The following is a 24,256-nucleotide window of genomic DNA, read 5'->3' as shown; positions in this document are numbered from 1 at the left end:
GCCTCAGAGTGGCACCGGCTCTCCATGTGGACAGCACCAATCAGAGCCTGTGGAGTCCACAGGGAGAGCCGGATGTTCACAGCAGGTTCCTCATTTTAAAGCACTTTTCCATCTCGGACAGTAGTCAGCAAACCACTCCACGGTCAGGAGTGTCACTTCAGCTTCTGAATGAAGCTTTTCCAGTTTGTCATCTCACCAGAAGGTCAACACTGCACAGCGTGCGGCAGCAATTAGTTTAGAGAAGAACTGTGTTCACACACAGCCAATTCTTTTGTGATAAGAGAGAGAACAGGGTGGAGGATGAGGTCATAGGGGACAGTCCTTGCTCACTCTGCCTCCTCCCTCAGTCCTTCCTCTTTTTCTTCTTCCCTCCCTCCTGGTGAACATGGGGAGGTGAGCGAGCCGTGCAGCAGCTCCTCAGTTGGTTTTGAAGTGACAATCACATCGTTGCTACTTTTGGAGACAACAAAGAAAAGGGGATTCCTGTCATTCTCTCCTTCTTCTTGGCTGATCATCATATCCTGTTTGGATCCTGCGTTGGGTCTGTTATGTGAATGCCAGATCAGTTAAGACCGGTACACGCTGGCCTGCTCCTGTGCTTTACACTCGTAGGAGTTTTGTGTGAAGAATTTAGCACAGCTGAAAAGGGACAGAACATCAGAAGATGGTTTGACTTGGAAGAGAGAAAGTGTTTTTGGCATCTTCTCTGTTGCTAAAAGACAGAAATCAGTCCTGTTCATGTGATGTGGAACAAAACCACGAGGTGCTGAATTTGATGGTTTGGTGTTCCTCTCTTGGACAGACGAGGGGAAAAGCACAGTTTAGTCTTCAGGCAGGGAGAAAGACCCCATCACACCATGGATGGAATGTACGGATGCTTCAAGAGCCAAAAGTAAGTTTCTTCAAACGTTCCAGCACATCGTAAACTACAGCGTGGACTAACAGGACTGTCCGTATGTTCACGTTCAGTTTGGGTAGAATGATGGTTGGACTCCACAGTGATGTGTTTCTTTGTTGTTGTTTACTGTTGTAAAATTAGATTATGATATCTTTGCATGTCAAATGACTGATTTTAATTTCTTTGTTGTATTCTTTCCAAGAATTTATACAGTATTTAGTCTTTGGTTTTTGTTTCTTGAGAAAACTGTTGGCTTGAATAGTCAGTTGTATGAATGCTTGTTAAATGAGTCAAAATATGCTTGTTTTGTGCTTTTTGTTCTTTGGAATTGTGTACAGGAGAATTCTGTTTGTTTGCTTGTTTTTTACTGTAGGGGCAACTACAGTTTTTAAAAAATTCTTCTGCAGAACTAAAAAGTTGTTCTTTTGTTGAACTGATGCAGTTTTCAGTGATTTTCTTTCCCCTCGTGCTTTGAATAAGTGAGGCTATATATAGGACACTGGGCTCGGCAGTGCGAGTGCACGGACATAATGAATGCCTTCAGCTTTAACAGCAGTAAAATAACTTTTTGTGTGCGTGTGTGTGCCACAGCTGCATAGTTGTGTTGATGAATTGTTACTCAGTTCAGTTTTTGTTCTTTGCGCTCCCAGTATCATGACAACAACACAATGCTTGTGTACAGATAAATATTTAAGTTGGTTGGGTTTATACAGCGCTGCAGTGACCATAGAACTGTACAACTTAGTTAGTTAGATAGTTAGTTAATTAGCACTGATACCCCCCCTCCCCAAAAAAAAAAGAACCAGAAGGGCACTCTGTGATTCAGTCGGTCAGTTTTTGGCAGTGTATCACATGCATCAGTGCAGGATTTGAACATCACTTGGTAGAAGTGGTGGCTGGGACGTTGTGGCTGCAGGGTTGCAGGTTTGATTTAAAAAAAAAACAAAAAAAAAAACACCACAAGTGTTTTCCAGTAACATACAATGTTAAAATTACAGACAAATGTTAGTTTCCAGTTTGCACTGTCTGTTTTTCCATAGTGAGAGTAAATCGAGTTAATCCAGCAGGAGAACAGTAATACAGCTGTAACTCTGCAGGCTGACTGATGACCCTGTTCGGTCACATTCTGTCTTACTTCCATGGACGTCTTGTTGCTAAGAGCTGCATTTTAAATAGAAGGAGAAAGCAGATGAGGAGAGAGAGTCATTGTGGAATGTAGTTTCAACGAAGTATGCTGCGGTTTAGGAGTCTATACCAGGTCACGGTATTATTGAAGCTCCAGTGTAAGACGTTCGGCACGGGTACTGGTAATCCCGTTGCCATATTTTCCATATATCAGCACTGGATGTGGTGAGCTGTGAGTCTGCTATTTTGTGTGGTGGCTCAGTTTAGTGAGCGCTTTAAAACAGTTTGCATTGTCTCAGCGTGGTGACGAAGCAAGAAACAACAGCAGCAGATCTGCAGTGACTTTTAGAAACAGTTTTATGGTTTGCTTTCTTTCAAACACACAAAACTCTTAGTTAGCATAGAGCCAATGCAGTAACTAAGACACCAGTACACTCACGGTGAGAACATTAATGCTTTACTTTTTTCAAATGCACACCAAAATCATGTGCATGTGCTAAAAGTGTGGATAAAACCTTCTAACCTGTCAGTCAGATGGTGTTTTCCACATGAATGCACAAGTTCTCAATTCTTTCTTTTTACACGAGGCAAAAATACAGCTGAACCCCATTAACTCGCGGATGAGCTGAGTATTCCATTAACTTTAACTAGTAATGACTTCATGACTTTCTTTGCTAACAAAATTTTAACTATTAGAGAAAAAATTACTCATAACCATCCCAAAGACGTATCGTTATCTTTGGCTGCTTTCAGTGATGCCGGTATTTGGTTAGACTCTTTCTCTCCGATTGTTCTGTCTGAGTTATTTTCATTAGTTACTTCATCCAAACCATCAACATGTTTATTAGACCCCATTCCTACCAGGCTGCTCAAGGAAGCCCTACCATTATTTAATGCTTCGATCTTAAATATGATCAATCTATCTTTGTTAGTTGGCTATGTACCACAGGCTTTTAAGGTGGCAGTAATTAAACCATTACTTAAAAAGCCATCACTTGACCCAGCTATCTTAGCTAATTATAGGCCAATCTCCAACCTTCCTTTTCTCTCAAAAATTCTTGAAAGGGTAGTTGTAAAACAGCTAACTGATCATCTGCAGAGGAATGGTCTATTTGAAGAGTTTCAGTCAGGTTTTAGAATTCATCATAGTACAGAAACAGCATTAGTGAAGGTTACAAATGATCTTCTTATGGCCTCGGACAGTGGACTCATCTCTGTGCTTGTTCTGTTGAACCTCAGTGCTGCTTTTGATACTGTTGACCATAAAATTTTATTACAGAGATTAGAGCATGCCATAGGTATTAAAGGCACTGCGCTGCGGTGGTTTGAATCATATTTGTCTAATAGATTACAATTTGTTCATGTAAATGGGGAATCTTCTTCACAGACTAAAGTTAATTATGGAGTTCCACAAGGTTCTGTGCTAGGACCAATTTTATTCACTTTATACATGCTTCCCTTAGGCAGTATTATTAGACGGTATTGCTTAAATTTTCATTGTTACGCAGATGATACCCAGCTTTATCTATCCATGAAGCCAGAGGACACACACCAATTAGCTAAACTGCAGGATTGTCTTACAGACATAAAGACATGGATGACCTCTAATTTCCTGCTTTTAAACTCAGATAAAACTGAAGTTATTGTACTTGGCCCCACAAATCTTAGAAACATGGTGTCTAACCAGATCCTTACTCTGGATGGCATTACCCTGACCTCTAGTAATACTGTGAGAAATCTTGGAGTCATTTTTGATCAGGATATGTCCTTCAAAGCGCATATTAAACAAATATGTAGGACTGCTTTTTTGCATTTACGCAATATCTCTAAAATTAGAAAGGTCTTGTCTCAGAGTGATGCTGAAAAACTAATTCATGCATTTATTTCCTCTAGGCTGGACTATTGTAATTCATTATTATCAGGTTGTCCTAAAAGTTCCCTAAAAAGCCTTCAGTTAATTCAAAATGCTGCAGCTAGAGTACTGACGGGGACTAGAAGGAGAGAGCATATCTCACCCATATTGGCCTCTCTTCATTGGCTTCCTGTTAATTCTAGAATAGAATTTAAAATTCTTCTTCTTACTTATAAGGTTTTGAATAATCAGGTCCCATCTTATCTTAGGGACCTCGTAGTACCATATCACCCCAATAGAGCGCTTCGCTCTCAGACTGCAGGCTTACTTGTAGTTCCTAGGGTTTGTAAGAGTAGAATGGGAGGCAGAGCCTTCAGCTTTCAGGCTCCTCTCCTGTGGAACCAGCTCCCAATTCAGATCAGGGAGACAGACACCCTCTCTACTTTTAAGATTAGGCTTAAAACTTTCCTTTTTGCTAAAGCTTATAGTTAGGGCTGGATCAGGTGACCCTGAACCATCCCTTAGTTATGCTGCTATAGACGTAGACTGCTGGGGGGTTCCCATGATGCACTGTTTCTTTCTCTTTTTGCTCTGTATGCACCACTCTGCATTTAATCATTAGTGATTGATCTCTGCTCCCCTCCACAGCATGTCTTTTTCCTGGTTCTCTCCCTCAGCCCCAACCAGTCCCAGCAGAAGACTGCCCCTCCCTGAGCCTGGTTCTGCTGGAGGTTTCTTCCTGTTAAAAGGGAGTTTTTCCTTCCCACTGTAGCCAAGTGCTTGCTCACAGGGGGTCGTTTTGACCGTTGGGGTTTTACATAATTATTGTATGGCCTTGCCTTACAATATAAAGCGCCTTGGGGCAACTGTTTGTTGTGATTTGGCGCTATATAAAAAAATTGATTGATTGATTGATTGATGTGTAACTCACACTTTGACTTTACTCACAGTCGATTTGTGGACCATGAAAATCTGGACTATGGTATAAAGACTACTGTATGTTTTTGGTCAACCTCATCAACTCACAGTTTTAGATAACTCACAGCTCGATTTTGTGGACCTCAGCTTGTGTGAATTAACGATGTTCACCTGTATATGGCCATCGGGTATTGCAAAGACTTTGCATCTGTCCGTCTGTCTGTCTGTGCTCAGCATAAGACCTAGTTCAAAAATAATGAAGCCTAACTGCTGATTTGTATTGCATTTGTCATGAACAAGCCGTTATTTTATTTAGCACCATCCAGATTTATCTGAGAGTTGCCTATAGTCTCTTTGACAGGTACTGAAAATTTCATGGAAAAATTCCTCACGGTTCCAGAGATATGCATGAAATTTACCCCCAAAATAGCACTTTTTTCATCAATTTTGTGTGACACTGATATTTAGTGTTATCATTTAAAGTTGAATGTTAAAGAAATAACCTTGTATCTGTTGTGAAGGTGTCGTAGCACGGACCCACAACAGGGGGCGCAAATGAACGGACAATGACTAAACCAAAAGGTAACAATTTAATGTTGTGACGCTACACAACGAAAAGACACAGAAAATATGCACAGTCAATTAGCACCAGGTGATGTGTGGCAGGCTCGAAGATAGGAGACCCCCCCGACGAGAGAGAAGCCGTACTCCACACGGCTTCCACCACCAACGGTCTGAAGAACACCGGAGCCGCCAAGTCCCGAGTCCCCAGGTGGCCTCTGTTCCCGGCTGTCGACCCTGGCACTGCTGGCAGAAAGCAAAAACAGGATGTGTGAGTGTGAGTCCGCACACTCAGTAATACACAGTCCAACACTGATGGGAGGGAGCACCTCCACCTCCAATCATACACTCAAGCAGCTCCTGTCAGTCACTTATCTGGAGGGAGTGGGAGGCGAAGACGTCGCGGTTCCCACAACACACCACTCCGACAAAACTGTCCCACAGGAATAAACGGCTGCAAACAGAGATCAAAACGTGGATTAATCCAAATACTGCAGAGAAGGATTACCTCAGGAATGGTAGTCGATTTCTCGGCGAGGAGGTGGAGTTGCAGTCCGGCTTTTATGGTGATGATGATGATGAACGAGTGACAGCTGGGGCAGGGGATGAATGACAGCTGTCACTTCTTCTAGGTCTGGCGCCCTCTCGTGCTTGGAGCCCGCACTCCAAGCAGGGCGCCCTCTGGTGGTGGTGGGCCAGCAGTACCTCCTCTTCAGCGGCCCACACAACAGGACCCCCCCCTCAACGGGCGCCTCCTGGCGTCCGACCAGGCTTGTCCGGATGTCTTGCGTAGAAATCGGCCAGGAGGGCCGGGTCCAGGATGAAGCTCCTCTTCACCCAGGAGCGTTCCTCAGGTCCATACCCCTCCCAGTCCACCAGATATGGGAAACCCCGGCCCTTACGACGGACGTCCAGGAGCCTGCGCACTGTCCAAGCAGGCTCCCCGTCGATGAGCCGGGCAGGAGGCGGCGGTGGTCCCGGAGTACAGAGGGGCGAGGTGTGGTGTGGCTTGAGACGGAAAACATGAAAGACGGGGTGAATCCGCAGTGAAGCCGGGAGTCGAAGCTTCACTGCGGCCGGGTTGATGATCTTGAGGATCTTAAATGGTCCGATGAATCTGTCTTTCAATTTAGGGGAGGCGACAGACAGAGGGATGTCCTTGGTCGAAAGCCACACCTCCTGCCCAGGCTGGTATGTGGGGGCCGGGGAACGCCGGCGGTCCGCATGGGCCTTAGCCCTCGTCCGGGCCTTTACCAATGCAGAGCGGGCGGCCCGCCACACCCGGCGGCACCTCCTGAGGTGGGCCTGGACCGAGGGCACACCGACCTCTCCCTCCACCAACGGGAACAACGGGGGCTGGTACCCTAAACATGCCTCAAAAGGGGAGAGGCCGGTAGCAGACGAAACTTGGCTGTTGTGGGCATACTCGATCCAGGCTAGATGGTGACTCCAGGCCGCCGGATGCGCGGAGGTGACACATCGGAGGGCTTGGTCTAACTCCTGATTAGTCCGCTCTGCCTGGCCGTTGGTCTGGGGGTGGTACCCGGACGAGAGACTTACGGTGGCCCCCAGCTCCTTACAGAAACTCTTCCACACCTGTGAAGAGAACTGGGGGCCCCGATCCGAGACAACGTCCGACGGTATCCCATGCAGCCACATGACGTGGTGGACCAGGAGGTCTGCTGTCTCCTGGGCCGTCGGGAGCTTCGGGAGGGCCATGAAGTGGGCCGCCTTGGAGAACTGGTCCACTATCGTGAGAATCACGGTGTTGCCCTGGGACGGCGGGAGGCCCGTGACGAAGTCCAGGCTGATCAGAATTTTGGCTCTCTGTTGGGACTGTTTACACAGAGACTGCTACCTGCTGCTTTGGACTTTGAACTAATAGTCTTTTTCAAGACTTTTTTACTTTTTTACCTTTTTATTTTTTTTTTTTACTTTTTTACTTGACTCTACTGGTGGTCGGCTCTCACTGCGGTATTGTATCACTTCTTGTTCCGGAGCACAGCGGTGTTTTTCTGTATCTGTTAGCTGTTTGATCTGCGCAGTTAGATTGATCTAGTTATCTAGATTACGATTTGTTTCCCAGTGTAATCTTTACGTGCCTTAACTAAAGCACTCCTTCTGCTGAATCACCTCTAAATTATTTACACATTATTCGCTTTGCGTGTTTTTAGGAATCCGCTAGCTTAGCGTAGCTACTAGCTCTTAGCCGATTTAGCATGGCGGCTTCTCCTGTCTCTCCCGCACTTTTCTGCTCTGGGTGTGAAATGTTTAGTTATTCCTCGGCCTCCTTTAGCAGTAATGGTACTTGTAATAAGTGTAGCTTATTCGTAGCTTTGGAGGCCAGGCTGGGCGAATTGGAGACTCGGCTCCGCACCGTGGAAAATTCTACAGCTAGCAAGGCCCCTGTAGTCGGTGCGGACCAAGGTAGCTTAGCCGCCGTTAGTTCCCCCCTGGCAGATCCCGAGCAGCCGGGAAAGCAGGCCGACTGGGTGACTGTGAGGAGGAAGCGTAGCCCTAAACAGAAGCCCCGTGTACACCGCCAACCCGTTCACATCTTTAACCGTTTTTCCCCACTCGACGATACACCCGCCGAGGATCAAACTCTGGTTATTGGCGACTCTGTTTTGAGAAATGTGAAGTTAGCGACACCAGCAACCATAGTCAATTGTCTTCCGGGGGCCAGAGCAGGCGACATTGAAGGAAATTTGAAACTGCTGGCTAAGGCTAAGCGTAAATTTGGTAAGATTGTAATTCACGTCGGCAGTAATGACACCCGGTTACGCCAATCGGAGGTCACTAAAATTAACATTGAATCGGTGTGTAACTTTGCAAAAACAATGTCGGACTCTGTAGTTTTCTCTGGGCCCCTCCCCAATCAGACCGGGAGTGACATGTTTAGCCGCATGTTCTCCTTGAATTGCTGGCTGTCTGAGTGGTGTCCAAAAAATGAGGTGGGCTTCATAGATAATTGGCAAAGCTTCTGGGGAAAACCTGGTCTTGTTAGGAGAGACGGCAGCCATCCCACTTTGGATGGAGCAGCTCTCATTTCTAGAAATCTGGCCAATTTTCTTAAATCCTCCAAACCGTGACTATCCAGGGTTGGGACCAGGAAGCAGAGTTGTAGTCTTACACACCTCTCTGCAGCTTCTCTCCCCCTGCCATCCCCTCATTACCCCATCCCCGTAGAGACGGTGCCTGCTCCCAGACTACCAATAACCAGCAAAAATCTATTTAAGCATAAAAATTCAAAAAGAAAAAATAATATAGCACCTTCAACTGCACCACAGACTAAAACAGTTAAATGTGGTCTATTAAACATTAGGTCTCTCTCTTCTAAGTCCCTGTTGGTAAATGATATAATAATTGATCAACATATTGATTTATTCTGCCTAACAGAAACCTGGTTACAGCAGGATGAATATGTTAGTTTAAATGAGTCAACACCCCCGAGTCACACTAACTGTCAGAATGCTCGTAGCACGGGCCGGGGTGGAGGATTAGCAGCAATCTTCCATTCCAGCTTATTAATTAATCCAAAACCCAGACAGAGCTTTAATTCATTTGAAAGCTTGTCTCTTAGTCTTGTCCATCCAAATTGGAAGTCCCAAAAACCAGTTTTATTTGTTATTATCTATCGTCCACCTGGTCGTTACTGTGAGTTTCTCTGTGAATTTTCAGACCTTTTGTCTGACTTAGTGCTTAGCTCAGATAAGATAATTATAGTGGGCGATTTTAACATCCACACAGATGCTGAGAATGACAGCCTCAACACTGCATTTAATCTATTATTAGACTCTATTGGCTTTGCTCAAAAAGTAAATGAGTCCACCCACCACTTTAATCATATCTTAGATCTTGTTCTGACTTATGGTATGGAAATAGAAGACTTAACAGTATTCCCTGATAACTCCCTTCTGTCTGATCATTTCTTAATAACATTTACATTTACTCTGATGGACTACCCAGCAGTGGGGAATAAGTTTCATTACACTAGAAGTCTTTCAGAAAGCGCTGTAACTAGGTTTAAGGATATGATTCCTTCTTTATGTTCTCTAATGCCATATACCAACACAGTGCAGAGTAGCTACCTAAACTCTGTAAGGGAGATAGAGTATCTCGTCAATAGTTTTACATCCTCATTGAAGACAACTTTGGATGCTGTAGCTCCTCTGAAAAAGAGAGCTTTAAATCAGAAGTGTCTGACTCCGTGGTATAACTCACAAACTCGTAGCTTAAAGCAGATAACCCGTAAGTTGGAGAGGAAATGGCGTCTCACTAATTTAGAAGATCTTCACTTAGCCTGGAAAAAGAGTCTGTTGCTCTATAAAAAAGCCCTTCGTAAAGCTAGGACATCTTTCTACTCATCACTAATTGAAGAAAATAAGAACAACCCCAGGTTTCTTTTCAGCACTGTAGCCAGGCTGACAAAGAGTCAGAGCTCTATTGAGCTGAGTATTCCATTAACTTTAACTAGTAATGACTTCATGACTTTCTTTGCTAACAAAATTTTAACTATTAGAGAAAAAATTACTCATAACCATCCCAAAGACGTATCGTTATCTTTGGCTGCTTTCAGTGATGCCGGTATTTGGTTAGACTCTTTCTCTCCGATTGTTCTGTCTGAGTTATTCTCATTAGTTACTTCATCCAAACCATCAACATGTTTATTAGACCCCATTCCTACCAGGCTGCTCAAGGAAGCCCTACCATTATTTAATGCTTCGATCTTAAATATGATCAATCTATCTTTGTTAGTTGGCTATGTACCACAGGCTTTTAAGGTGGCAGTAATTAAACCATTACTTAAAAAGCCATCACTTGACCCAGCTATCTTAGCTAATTATAGGCCAATCTCCAACCTTCCTTTTCTCTCAAAAATTCTTGAAAGGGTAGTTGTAAAACAGCTAACTGATCATCTGCAGAGGAATGGTCTATTTGAAGAGTTTCAGTCAGGTTTTAGAATTCATCATAGTACAGAAACAGCATTAGTGAAGGTTACAAATGATCTTCTTATGGCCTCGGACAGTGGACTCATCTCTGTGCTTGTTCTGTTAGATCTCAGTGCTGCTTTTGATACTGTTGACCATAAAATTTTATTACAGAGATTAGAGCATGCCATAGGTATTAAAGGCACTGCGCTGCGGTGGTTTGAATCATATTTGTCTAATAGATTACAATTTGTTCATGTAAATGGGGAATCTTCTTCACAGACTAAAGTTAATTATGGAGTTCCACAAGGTTCTGTGCTAGGACCAATTTTATTCACTTTATACATGCTTCCCTTAGGCAGTATTATTAGACGGTATTGCTTAAATTTTCATTGTTACGCAGATGATACCCAGCTTTATCTATCCATGAAGCCAGAGGACACACACCAATTAGCTAAACTGCAGGATTGTCTTACAGACATAAAGACATGGATGACCTCTAATTTCCTGCTTTTAAACTCAGATAAAACTGAAGTTATTGTACTTGGCCCCACAAATCTTAGAAACATGGTGTCTAACCAGATCCTTACTCTGGATGGCATTACCCTGACCTCTAGTAATACTGTGAGAAATCTTGGAGTCATTTTTGATCAGGATATGTCATTCAAAGTGCATATTAAACAAATATGTAGGACTGCTTTTTTGCATTTACGCAATATCTCTAAAATCAGAAAGGTCTTGTCTCAGAGTGATGCTGAAAAACTAATTCATGCATTTATTTCCTCTAGGCTGGACTATTGTAATTCATTATTATCAGGTTGTCCTAAAAGTTCCCTAAAAAGCCTTCAGTTAATTCAAAATGCTGCAGCTAGAGTACTGACGGGGACTAGAAGGAGAGAGCATATCTCACCCATATTGGCCTCTCTTCATTGGCTTCCTGTTAATTCTAGAATAGAATTTAAAATTCTTCTTCTTACTTATAAGGTTTTGAATAATCAGGTCCCATCTTATCTTAGGGACCTCGTAGTACCATATTACCCCAATAGAGCGCTTCGCTCTCAGACTGCAGGCTTACTTGTAGTTCCTAGGGTTTGTAAGAGTAGAATGGGAGGCAGAGCCTTCAGCTTTCAGGCTCCTCTCCTGTGGAACCAGCTCCCAATTCAGATCAGGGAGACAGACACCCTCTCTACTTTTAAGATTAGGCTTAAAACTTTCCTTTTTGCTAAAGCTTATAGTTAGGGCTGGATCAGGTGACCCTGAACCATCCCTTAGTTATGCTGCTATAGACGTAGACTGCTGGGGGGTTCCCATGATGCACTGTTTCTTTTTCTTTTTGCTCTGTATGCACCACTCTGCATTTAATCATTAGTGATCGATCTCTGCTCCCCTCCACAGCATGTCTTTTTCCTGGTTCTCTCCCTCAGCCCCAACCAGTCCCAGCAGAAGACTGCCCCTCCCTGAGCCTGGTTCTGCTGGAGGTTTCTTCCTGTTAAAAGGGAGTTTTTCCTTCCCACTGTAGCCAAGTGCTTGCTCACAGGGGGTCGTTTTGACCGTTGGGGTTTTACATAATTATTGTATGGCCTTGCCTTACAATATAAAGCGCCTTGGGGCAACTGTTTGTTGTGATTTGGCGCTATATAAAAAAATTGATTGAATTGATTGATTGATTGATGTGAGACCAGGGGCGATGAGGCACTGGCAGGGGATGGAGGAGTCCCGTCGTCCTCCGGTGGTCCGCCTTACCCCTGGCGCAGATGGTACAGGCCTGGACGTAGTCCCGGACGTCGGTTTCCAGGGACGCCCACCAGAAGCGCTGCTGGACTACTGCCACGGTCCTGCGTACTCCGGGATGACAGGACAGCTTGGACCCATGACAGAAGTCCAAGATGGCAGCTCTTGCCTCTGGTGGGACGTATAGTCTGTTCTTGGGGCCGGTCCCCGGGTCCGGGCTTCTTGTCAGGGCCTCCCGGACAGTCTTCTCCACGTCCCAGGTGAGGGTGGCCACGACAGTGGACTCGGGGATGATGGTCTCGGTGGGGTTCGACAACTCCGCTTTGGCTTCTTCTTCATGCACCCGGGACAATGCATCTGGTTTTTGGTTCTTGGTCCCGGGGCGGTATGTGATCTGGAAGTCAAAGCGCCTGAAGAACAGAGACCAGCGGGCTTGCCTGGGGTTCAGCCGCTTGGCGGTCCGGATGTACTCCAGGTTCCGATGGTCCGTGAAAACCGTGAAGGGCAACGACGCCCCCTCCAGCAGGTGTCTCCACTCTTCAAGAGCCTCCTTCACCGCGAGGAGTTCCCGATTGCCGACGTCATAGTTCCGTTCAGCTGGGGTCAACCTGCGGGAAAAAAAGGCACAAGGATGGAGAACCTTATCAGCCTCCACGCCCTGGGACAGCACGGCTCCTATCCCTGAGTCAGAGGCGTCCACTTCAACTACGTACTGGCGATCAGGATCAGGCTGCACCAGAACTGGTGCAGTCGAGAACCGGCGTTTCAACTCCTGGAACGCGGCTTCGCACCGATCCGACCACGTGAAGGGGACTTTGGTGGAGGTCAGGGCAGTCAGGGGGCTAACTACCTGACTGTAACCTTTGATGAACCTCCTATAGAAATTTGCAAAGCCGAGGAACTGCTGTAGTTTCCTACGGCTTATCGGTTGGGGCCAATCTCTCGCCGCCGCAACCTTGGCCGGATCAGGGGCGACGGAGTTGGAGGAGATTATGAACCCCAAGAAGGACAAAGAAGTGCGGTGGAACTCGCACTTCTCGCCCTTCACAAACAGCCGATTCTCCAACAACCGCTGTAGGACCTGACGTACATGCTGGACATGGGTCTCAGGGTCCGGGGAGAAGATGAGTATATCGTCCAGATATACGAAGACGAACCGATGCAGGAAGTCCCGCAAGACGTCGTTTACCAAAGCTTGGAACGTCGCGGGGGCGTTGGTGAGGCCGAACGGCATGACCAGGTACTCAAAGTGACCTAACGGGGTGTTAAACGCCGTCTTCCATTCGTCTCCCTCCCGGATCCGAACCAGGTGGTACGCGTTTCTAAGATCCAATTTAGTGAAAATTTGGGCTCCATGCAGGGGCGTAAACACAGAATCCAACAGGGGCAACGGGTATCGGTTGCGAACCGTGATCTCGTTCAGCCCTCTGTAATCAATGCATGGACGGAGTCCGCCGTCTTTCTTGCCCACAAAAAAGAAACCAGCACCCATCGGGGAGGTGGAGTTTCGGATCAGCCCGGCAGCTAAGGAGTCCCGGATGTAGGTCTCCATTGATTCGCGTTCCGGACGTGAGAGGTTGTACAGCCTGCTGGACGGGTACTCAGCGCCCGGGACCAAATCGATGGCACAATCATACGGTCGGTGCGGGGGAAGAGTGAGCACCAGATCTTTGCTGAAAACGTCAGCAAGATCATGGTACTCCTTTGGCACCGCCGATAGATTGGGGGGGACTTTGACCTCCTCATTAGCAGTAGTGCCGGGAGGAACCGAGGATCCTAGGCACTCCCGGTGGCAGGTTTCGCTCCACTGCGTCACAACCCCAGACGGCCAATCAATCCGGGGATTGTGCTTCACCATCCATGGAAAGCCCAAAATCACTCGGGAAGTAGATGGTGTGACGTGGAACACTATCTCCTCCCTGTGATTCCCAGACACAACCAAAGTCATTGGTTGAGTCTGATGTGTGATTAATGGAAGCAGGGTGCCGTCTAGTGCTCGCACCTGCAATGGTGCCGGCAGAGCCACCAGGGGGAGCCCTACTTCCTTTGCCCATCTGCTGTCCAGCAGATTCCCTTCCGACCCTGTGTCTAATAGTGCTGGGGCATGAAGGGTTAAATCCCCACTCAGGATTGTTACTGGGATTCGTGCAGATTTGCGGGGTTTTCCCGCGTGCGTATTATGGCCCACCCTTAGCCCAGTTTCTAAGGACGGGCGTTGTAGTTTGACCGTTTAGGGCAGTCCCTCTGCATGTGCTCACATGAGCCGCAGATAAAACACTCCCCGCGGGCCAGTCTCCTTTGTCTGATGTTTGTTTTTACTTTGGCCCTGCTCATGTCCATAGCCTCCTCAGCAGGGGGAGCTGTAGCCACACGGAGCTCTCTGGCAGTGAAGCGTGGGGACGACGTCACTTTGTCGGAACCGGAAGGAGGAGGGACGGCTCGTGCCCGGTCACGCCCCCCGGCCTGCTCCCGATGATGCTCGTTTAAGCGGTTGTCTAAGCGTATAACTAAATCAATAAGCCCGTCAAAATCCCGCGGTTCCTCCTTAGCCAGTAGGTGCTCCTTGAGGACCGGTGACAGTCCATTTACAAAGGCGGCGCGGAGCGCAACGTTATTCCAGCCGGACCTCGCTGCCGCGATGCGGAAGTCGACTGCATACTCGGCTGCGCTACGGCGCCCCTGTCTCATCGACAGCAGCACGTTCGAAGCGGTCTCGCCTCTGTTGGGATGATCAAACACTTGTTTGAACTCCCGTACAAACCCAGTATAAGACGTTAGGAGCCGTGAATTCTGCTCCCAAAGCGCCGTAGCCCATGCGCGTGCCTCTCCTCGAAGCAAATTGATCACATAAGCCACCCGGCTAGCGTCTGATGCGTACATGACAGGGCGCTGTGAAAAGACGAGCGAACACTGCATGAGGAAGTCCGCGCACGTCTCGACACAGCCCCCGTACGGTTCCGGAGGGCTTATGTATGCTTCAGGGGACGGTGGGGGGGTTCGTTGAACGACCAGTGGAACGTCTGATACAGGCCCAGGACCAGCCAGAGGAGCGGCTGCAGCAGCGCCCTGCTCGTGCGCTTCCACCCTGGCGGTGAGAGCCTCCACCCTCCGATTAAGGAGGACATTCTGCTCGGTCACTAAGTCTAACCGAGCCGTGAAGGCGGTTAAGATCTGCTGCAGCTCACTCAACACGCCTCCTGCTGACGCCTGCGCTCCTGGTTCTTCCATTGGCCGTTCAAGCTTGGGTTGACGCCCCTCGGAGTCCATGACGATGGCCGAGAAATCCTGTTGTGAAGGTGTCGTAGCACGGACCCACAACAGGCGGCGCAAATGAACGGACAATGACTAAACCAAAAGGTAACAATTTAACGTTGTGACACTACACAACGAAAAGACACAGAAAATATGCACAGTCAATTAGCACCAGGCTTCCACCACCAACGGTCTGAAGAACACCGGAGCCGCCAAGTCCCGAGTCCCCAGGTGGCCTCTGTTCCCGGCTGTCGACCCTGGCACTGCTGGCAGAAAGCAAAAACAGGATGTGTGAGTGTGAGTCCGCACACTCAGTAATACACAGTCCAGCACTGATGGGAGGGAGCACCTCCACCTCCAATCATACACTCAAGCAGCTCCTGTCAGTCACTTATCTGGAGGGAGTGGGAGGCGAAGACGTCGCGGTTCCCACAACACGCCACTCCGACAAAACTGTCCCACAGGAATAAACGGCTGCAAACAGAGATCAAAACGTGGATTAATCCAAATACTGCAGAGAAGGATTACCTCAGGAATGGTAGTCGATTTCTCGGCGAGGAGGTGGAGTTGCAGTCCGGCTTTTACGAGGGCTGTCAATAAAGTAACGGTCCTTTTTATTTTTTTCAAAAACTATATGGATTTCATTCATATGTTTTTACGTCAGACATGCTTGAACCCTCGTGCGCATGCGTGAGTTTTTCCACGCCTGTCGGTGACGTCATTCGCCTGTGAGCACTCCTTGTGGGAGGAGTCGTCCAGCCCCTCGTCGGAATTCCTTTGTCTGAGAAGTTGCTGAGAGACCGGCGCGTTGTTTGATCAAAATTTTTTCTAAACCTGTGAGACACATCGAAGTGGACATGGTTCGAAAAATTAAGCTGGTTTTCAGTGAAAATTTTAACAGCTGATGAGAGATTTTGAGGTGATTCTGTCGCTTTAAGGACTTTTCACGGTGCGAGACGTCGTGCAGCGCTCTCAGGCAGCGTCATCAGCCTGTTCAAGCTGAAAACCTCCACATTTCAGGCTCTATTGATCCAGGACGTCGTGAGAGAACAGAGAAGTTTCGGAAGAAGTCGGTTTCAGCATTTTATCCGGATATTCCACTGTTAAAGGAGATTTTTTTAATGAAAGACGTGCGGACGGATCCGCGCGTCGGGACGCAGCCGACGCGGTGTGGCGGCACAGGAAAAACACCTCCGTGTTGATAACCATTTGTAAAATCCAGGCGGCTTTTGATGGCTTTCAGTGGAGTGAGTATATGAGAAATTGTTTAACAGGCAGGACATGTTCCAACTTGTCCTTAAGGCTTTCAACAGAGGTGTTTTTCCTGTGGCGGAGCGTCGCGGCGGCTGCGTCCCGACGCGCGGACCCGTCCGCACGTCTTTCATTAAAAAAATCTCTTTTAACAGTGGAATATCCGGATAAAATGCTGAAACCGACTTCTTCTGAAACTTCTCTGTTCTCTCACGACGTCCTGGATCAATAGAGCCTGAAATGTGGAGGTTTTAAGCTTGAAACAGGCTGATGACGCTGCCTGAGAGCGCTGAGCGACGTCTCGCACCGTGGGAAGTCCTTAAAGCGACAGAATCACCTCAAAATCTCTCATCAGCCGTTAAAATTTTCACTGAAAACCAGCTTAATTTTTCGAACCGTGTCCACTTCGATGTGTCTCACAGGTTTAGAAAAAATTTTGATCAAACAAAGCGCCAGTCTCTCAGCAACTTCTCAGACAAAGGTATTCCGACGAGGGGCTGGGCGACTCCTCCCACAAGGAGTGCTCACAGGCGAATGACGTCACCGACAGGCGTGGAAAAACTCACGCATGCGCACGAGGGTTCAAGCATGTCTGACGTAAAAACATATGAATGAAATCCATATAGTTTTTGAAAAAAATAAAAAGGACCGTAACTTTATTGACAGCCCTCGTATGGTGGTGATGATGATGAACGAGTGACAGCTGGGGCAGGGGATGAATGACAGCTGTCACTTCTTCTAGGTCTGGCGCCCTCTCGTGCTTGGAGCCCGCACTCCAAGCAGGGCGCCCTCTGGTGGTGTTGGGCCAGCAGTACCTCCTCTTCAGCGGCCCACACAACAGTATCGTTGTAATGTTTGTTTGTTTGTGCTTCATACTAACACACTAATACATTTTTGTAAAGGTAGAAATGTCATTTCCTAGAAAAAACATCATGTTTCTAAAGCAAGGTAAAACTGTGGCAAGCATAACGCTGAGAATAAGTCCTTGATTTATTTGTGTCAAAACCTTAGCTATATCTCCTACTCTGCTTCAACAGAATAATTATATTACTTGTTCAATAATACCAGGAACTAATGGACAGAATTTCTTTGTTTCAGGCTTCTGCAGACTAAAGAAGATACCAACTGTTGTCACAAGCGTTACGTTCGAGCACATTATAGTTTATATGCACTCATAATTTCTAGCAATGACTGAACTGAGACCAATAGAAATATTGAAACTCTGATATGTAACCACATCTAAAATGATAACAATGAAACTTTTTTTCACAAAAAAAGACCACTTTTAAATTTTAATGCTTATGTCACACTTTGACTTCATTATTTTTGAACTAGGCCATAAATCCAGTCCTATTACTGCCTGGGTCTTCAAATTCACAGAGAACATTCTTGGGACACAGACTTTGGACAGGTTCAAAGATGGCTAAACATGACCTATTTTAAGGGGTCAAAAGGTCACATCCTGTTTCCTGTTTTTATGCTCATATGGCCGAAGGTATTTTAACATTGCGTTTTATTAAAAGGTTTCTGTTGTTTTGCATTGTTTTCGTAGCTGCCTCTGCCTTATTTTACCTTAAATCCTAGGACATGATCACAAAAGGGTTTCGATGAAAAGGTCAACGGCTTATAATTTGAGCATCAAAAACAATTTTAGTCAGCTTTTTTTTTTACTTTAATCGCTGCAAATGTGCAAACGAATCCTGATGCATCATACATTAACGTCACACACTTCAATTCATGCAAGCAACATAAGCAGTATTAAGATAATTGAGTGTCTGAGGTCCAGTGATGCGTATCGTATTGAGTTTTGAGAAACGATATATATATTTGATCTCTGCTCCTGGACCCTGGACGTCCCAGCTGGAGAACACGTACTGTGTTTTGAAGGACATCAACTTACAACATTCCTCAGTGAGGCGTGTGTCTGTGCCTGCTGTCCTCACGTGGAGATACATAAAACATCTTTCAACTTTGCGCCAGACTGCAGTGGCTGTGTGCACCTCGTCATTGTCTTTGTTGATTTCAGGCACTTTTCCGGACCATTTACAGAACAGCGATGGTAGCACAGTGGTAAAGTTTCTGGCTGGCAATTGGGGTCGAAACCCATGGGTGGCATGTATTTTTTAATTTTTTTTCACAGCAGCTGCACGATGTGATTACGCATGCTGCAGCTGCTCACACTGTGTTTATGTGCATGAAACCATTGCAGTGGGATCGTTCACGCCTGCCCGTCGGCTCGATGTTTTCATGGTTAGCTCATACGAGCTGTTCCGCCGTGATTCGCTCTGATTTGTACTTATTCGTCCTATGTGTGAAGGGGCCCTAAATGTCGTTTGGCTGGTAGGTATGTTATGTGATTATATGAATGATGATAGTTTTTTTTTTTCTTTTGAAAGATTTATGCTTATTGGCTGAATTACTGTGCAGGTCTACAGAGATGGAACATCCCCTTCCCCAAAAAGTGTTTTTCACTGATTGTATTAATAATTATTATTTTGCAATAATTATAATTACTGTGGAAAAATAAAACCTTGAGGAGAAAAAAATAAGACAAAATCCTATTTTTAAATAGTAGGGTAGCGTGTTACCTCATCACATGTACTGTCGATGCCAATGTCTGTAGAATGTTTCAAGTGCTGTTTTTCAATATGTAAATACAAACTATGTAAAAGTACCACATCTGTTTGATTGTGTTTCTCAAAAGTCCAGTGAGGTTGTGAAAAATCTTTGTAAACCTAGTGCTTTAGTGAGTTGCTTCATATTGATTTGAATCATTTTGAAACTTTGCAAGTGAATGTTTACCTCTGGGCAGGCAGGGATTGGTGATGATCAAGAAGATGTTGAGGCATGTTAGACGTGTTAGAACCTTTGGCTGCGTCAGCATAGCTGTAAATTAGGTACCTGTCTTCAACAATTCCCAGTGTGTGTACATACTCAAAAACATTTCTACACTTCACCTGACGTTTTTGCCCCCCCCCCCACATAAGGCTGGGGTGTCTTGTGGCACTGATATTCTTGCTCTCCCCTTTGCTTATTTGTCAGAGGAATCACTTCGCACTCTGACTGAAACAGTTGGCACTGCCACATAAATCCTGCGTTCATTTATTTCCGAGTGGCGATACCTTTGAGTTTTTGCAGCTTTTTTACAGGCATTCTTTATTTCTTGGATTATTTTTGCACAGCCTTTCCATTGTCTGATTCCTGCTGAAGATCTAACCAGATTATTTCCAACCACTTGTCACATTTTATCAGTTATGCTGTTTGTACAGTATATGCAGTTTCTACGTTCTGTAAACTGTACTTGTTAAAGTCTTTATGGTTTGGAAACTACAATGTTTTTTAACTTTGATTAACATTGAAACACTGAGTCACAACGTCTGTAGTTTCAGTGAGGCACAAAACTCTTGGCAAAATAAGATCATGAAGACACAGTCACAGGTCTCAGACAGACCAGAGTGTTCTGTCTTTAAGAAAATACCAAAAATCAAAAGCAAATTTATTTTTAAATCTTGATCCTGTTTTGTTATCCGATACAAGGCAGATACTGGAACCTTCAGTCTCCCCTAGGATTCTAACAATGAACCAATATGAATAGACAATCAATTTTAGTGTTATATAGCAGAAAATAGCAAAAGTTCAGTGCTTTTGAGCTACCTCTAAAAATCAATTTATACAAACAAAATTCTACACAGCATGTTTTCTCATCAGTTGGAAAATTTTGAAACGTTGCAAAATAATGACCACGAATATGCATCTATGTATAGATGCATATTGTATTGTTTTATAAGGGAAAGATGCATACATACCCTGCTGATACCATATCAATCACGTGCATGTTTCCCTGTCTTAAAACAACTAATCTGTTAATAAATGTATTTGTTCAGATGTTCTTGACTAACCTAGACATTTGAATGTCTTGAACAGTGTTTCCCAATCCTGTTCCTCAGGACCCAAGGCATTGTATATTTTTCATTTGTCCCTGATCTACTCTGAACATTTTGGCTCAGCCAAGTGTGATCGGCCAATCGGTGCCTGGCTGAAAAATGGATCACACCTGATTTGGCTCATGTGCAGTTAGAGCACAGAGAACTGGAAAATATGCAGTACTTTGGATCCCAAGGACTAGGGCTGCTTGATTATGGAAAAAATCAGTATCACGATTATTTAGGTAAATACTGAAACCACGATTATTCAAACGATTATTTTTTTTTTTAAGTTACACAATGCATTTATTCAGCATTTCTCTCACTCTAAAAACAAAAAATTGTTATAGACAGTGTGCACAAAACCTCCAAATTGAAAATGTACTGTACCTTACCTGTATAAAACATAAAATGAATAAAATAAATATTAAAAATATCATATTATATATTTTTCTGTTTTCCTCTCCTTTCCCTGTTGTCACTGACCAGTTGGTCAGTGTCTTTGGGCATCTCCCTGACTTGTGCTACTAGGACATAGTGCGGCTGCATTGTTTTTGTTTCAATTTATGTTCATTAGTTTGTGTTTTTGCCATCATTCCCTTGACCACATCTCCTTATCTCCTTTTGGAGAATTTTATCTGTTCATTTGTTGTTAAAATATAAAATGAAACAGCTTTTTTAAAAATAATAAAAGAGCCTTTTATTTAGAAGCAGGTGATGTTCTGCTGGATGGACCAGATGAAGGTCTCTTCTGCAGCTTTGAACTCTGGTGGTTTTGCTGAAAGACACTTTTGTCCTATTTTGAAGAGCAGAGATGTTTTCTTTCGACTGGACTTCGTGGTGTTCAGCTCATCAATGGAAGTTTGGTTGTCTGCACAGCAAATATTCCTGATTAGGACAAATAAAATATTTCTTTAAATATAAAGAAACACTAAACAGTTTTATATATAAAAAAAGGGGAAAAAAACGATGGAAAAAAAAAAAAACGCCCGAAAAAATAAGTTATTTAAAGTTAAGCTTTTGTGGTGTCTGAAAAAAGCTGTAGCTTTATTTGGTAAAAATAAAAAAGAGTGAACCATTTACAAATTAAAGCGTTCACTCAGATCAACTGTGCTAAAAAGCTAAGCTAACGTTAGCCGATCATTAAACCTTCACAGTTCAGTAAACGTCACGTTTTATTTTTACATTATTCTCACCTCGATAAAGCTGCAGAACTAAACTCCGTTGGGCAAACTGGGACTTCGCATATATCCAAAAAGTGGGAGATTTCAGACTGAGTGGGTTTGCGATATTTTGATACAAATATCGATATCACGATCGAAATTCGGTTAATTGCACAGCCCTACCGAGGACCATAACTGGGAAACGCTGGTCGAAACTCAAACTGTGAAATAAATATTCAACTCACCTAAAGGAAAATATCCACAGGTCACAGCATCCCAGTCCAGTTATCTTGGCCAGTATCACACCCTATCCAAAATACAGGACTGACACTCTCCCAAGCGGAATGGGTAACAGTTGTCTCAAATTTATTGTACACCAACTCTGTCAAGTCTGTATCCAGGGGCACCGCCAGGGATTTTGAGCCCCATGAAAAGAAATCTTACTGGGCTTCCCACCATATTATTTTATCAGTATTGTAATTGTATTAGGAGCCTCTCTGGGCACGTGTCATTCATGGGCCCCTAAAATTCTTCTCCTTATTCTCCACTTTCCGGCACCCCTGTCTGTATTAGCCCAGTTTATTCCTCTTATTGTGTCTGAAATAAAAGATTTGGATCATTCAAAATGGACAAATAATAATTTTTTGCAGTGAATTTTTAATGGGGTCATAATGTGCTTTAAAAAATTTTATTACATCTGCCAAGGACATAATAAAATCATCTGTGTTTATTTATTTGTCTGTCTGTGTGTGAGCAAGATTACGTCAAAACTACTGTATGGATTTTAACTACATTTTCAACACAGATACATATTACACCATGAAAGACTCTGTTAAGTTTTGGAGGTGATCCAGATCCGGACTCTGGATCAAAATTTTGTTTATATAGGCTTTGAAGGATTATGTCACAACTACTTCATGGATTCTCATCAATTTTCCACCACAGATAGATGTTAGGGTATGGAAGACTCACTCCACTGAATTTTGGAGGTGATCCGGATCAGGACTGGTGGACGTCAGAAATCTCTGATTGCTCTTGTTGTTTCTTGTCTACCTTTTACAGAAATTGTTTTGGGGTTGGATCTGGTTTGCGATCTTGTGTTGGGGCTATTCCACAGAGGGCCGTTCCTTCCCGTTTCATTCTGAATAGCAAATCAGGGTATGTTTGGAAGCATCATGATAACTTCTTGATTCGTCTTTGTCAATCTTGAACAAACTTGGTATACGTAGTAGTTAAGGCCATCAGCACCAGATTTTAAATCAGGGATGGGGGGGGGGGGGGGGGGGGGGGGGGATTTGAGCTGTTCAGAAATTTCATCTAGATTCACCAAATTGTTGCTTGTGCTTCGTAAATTCCAGGTGTTCATAGTCTTAACAGCTTCAGTCATGTTCGAATGTCTATAAACATGTTTGATTGTGCTCCATTGGGGTAAAAATTTGAAGCAGAAGCAGCGTTTTGAGGTCATAGCTGGGCGCAGCTCCTTGCTTTCATTTTCCAGTGGGTTGCCAGGTTTGCATTTTATAAGCCCACCTGTAGCAGCCAAGCCGGAGTAAGCGGTTTCATCCTGTTTTTGCACTTTGTTTGTATAGTGGCCAGTTGTAATAGAATGGCACCCTGTAGAATAGAGGTGTAACAGTCTATCGTACTTGGCAGCTTCCTTGGCAGTGAAAAATTAAGTTTGTTCTTTAAATTGCAGTGCAGATACAGTTGTGGTTAGACATTCACATAGATATTATAGCCATATTGGGATTTATTTCTTTGAACTGTTGCTTTTTTTCTGGTGCAGAATGATTATATAAAATGCATTTTTAATAGAAAAAAACACCCTAGAATTTGATGTGAAATTTATTTTGGGTTTCCTGCAATTAGCATATGGTCAACATGGTACATAATTCACAGCTAAAATTTGGTTGAATGACTCTTGGCAAGTTTTGCCTTGACCAGGCACTTGTGGGAGCCACCAGTAAACTTCTATCAGAATTCTTCTTGGATGTTTGACCATTCTTTGTGGCAAACGTGGAAGCATTTGATTATATTTCTGTCTGTTAAATATGTAGATTGTACAATCATTCTGTCTCAAGAAAAGGACAGTTCAAACTAATAATCGAAAGACTAATATGTCCATTACAGTCATGTCCACAATAAATGGATGTAAACTTCTGACCACAGTTGTATGTGGCTGTTTTTTGGAGGTCACATCCCACGTTGTTTCATCTTGTTCCTGCTGGATTGCAGTAGTACTTGTCCAAATGAGGAGAGTCATATATCCTGGACTGGGACACTAAGTTCTCCTTTCAGCGTTTTGTGGGAAACAGTCAGCCCCTGTTTTGTGCCAGGCACAGTGAATTCCTGTTGATGAGGAAAAATACACTCAAGTTTGTTTTTTTTACCTCCTGCAGTGTCTGCAGTGCAGAGTTGATGTGAAAAGTAGCTGATAGAATTTAGCAGTATTACATTTTGTGGTAGATCCAGATATGCCTCAAACGTTCTTGAACACTGGAAAACAAAGCCATTTGGAAGAAATCCACATTTACAATGCTGCCAAGAACTTCTAGGTTTTTTAATCTGGAGCGCCAGGAAACAAAACCAAAAAATCCAAGGTGGCACACTTGTACACCGAGCGTCCCCCACCAATAATCTGTACCGTGGTA

General features: G+C 44.5%; 1 protein-coding gene across 1 annotated transcript in view; it reads left to right on the top strand.

The window, feature by feature from the left end:
- Window positions 1–416: 416 nt before the first annotated feature.
- The window catches only part of zgc:66433 (uncharacterized protein LOC321250 homolog), a 213,371-nt gene continuing 189,531 nt past the window's right edge, over window positions 417–24,256 (top strand). Inside the window, exon 1 of the mRNA XM_034181214.1 lies at window positions 417–892. Within this exon, the coding sequence (XP_034037105.1) occupies window positions 858–892 (35 nt within the window). The 5' untranslated portion in view covers window positions 417–857. The remainder of the gene's footprint in view (window positions 893–24,256) is intronic.

Source organism: Thalassophryne amazonica, chromosome 11 (genome assembly GCF_902500255.1).
Source record: "Thalassophryne amazonica chromosome 11, fThaAma1.1, whole genome shotgun sequence".
Taxonomy (NCBI): domain Eukaryota; kingdom Metazoa; phylum Chordata; class Actinopteri; order Batrachoidiformes; family Batrachoididae; genus Thalassophryne; species Thalassophryne amazonica.
Note: the sequence above shows the minus strand (reverse complement) of the source record. Positions and strands in the feature narration are given on the sequence as shown.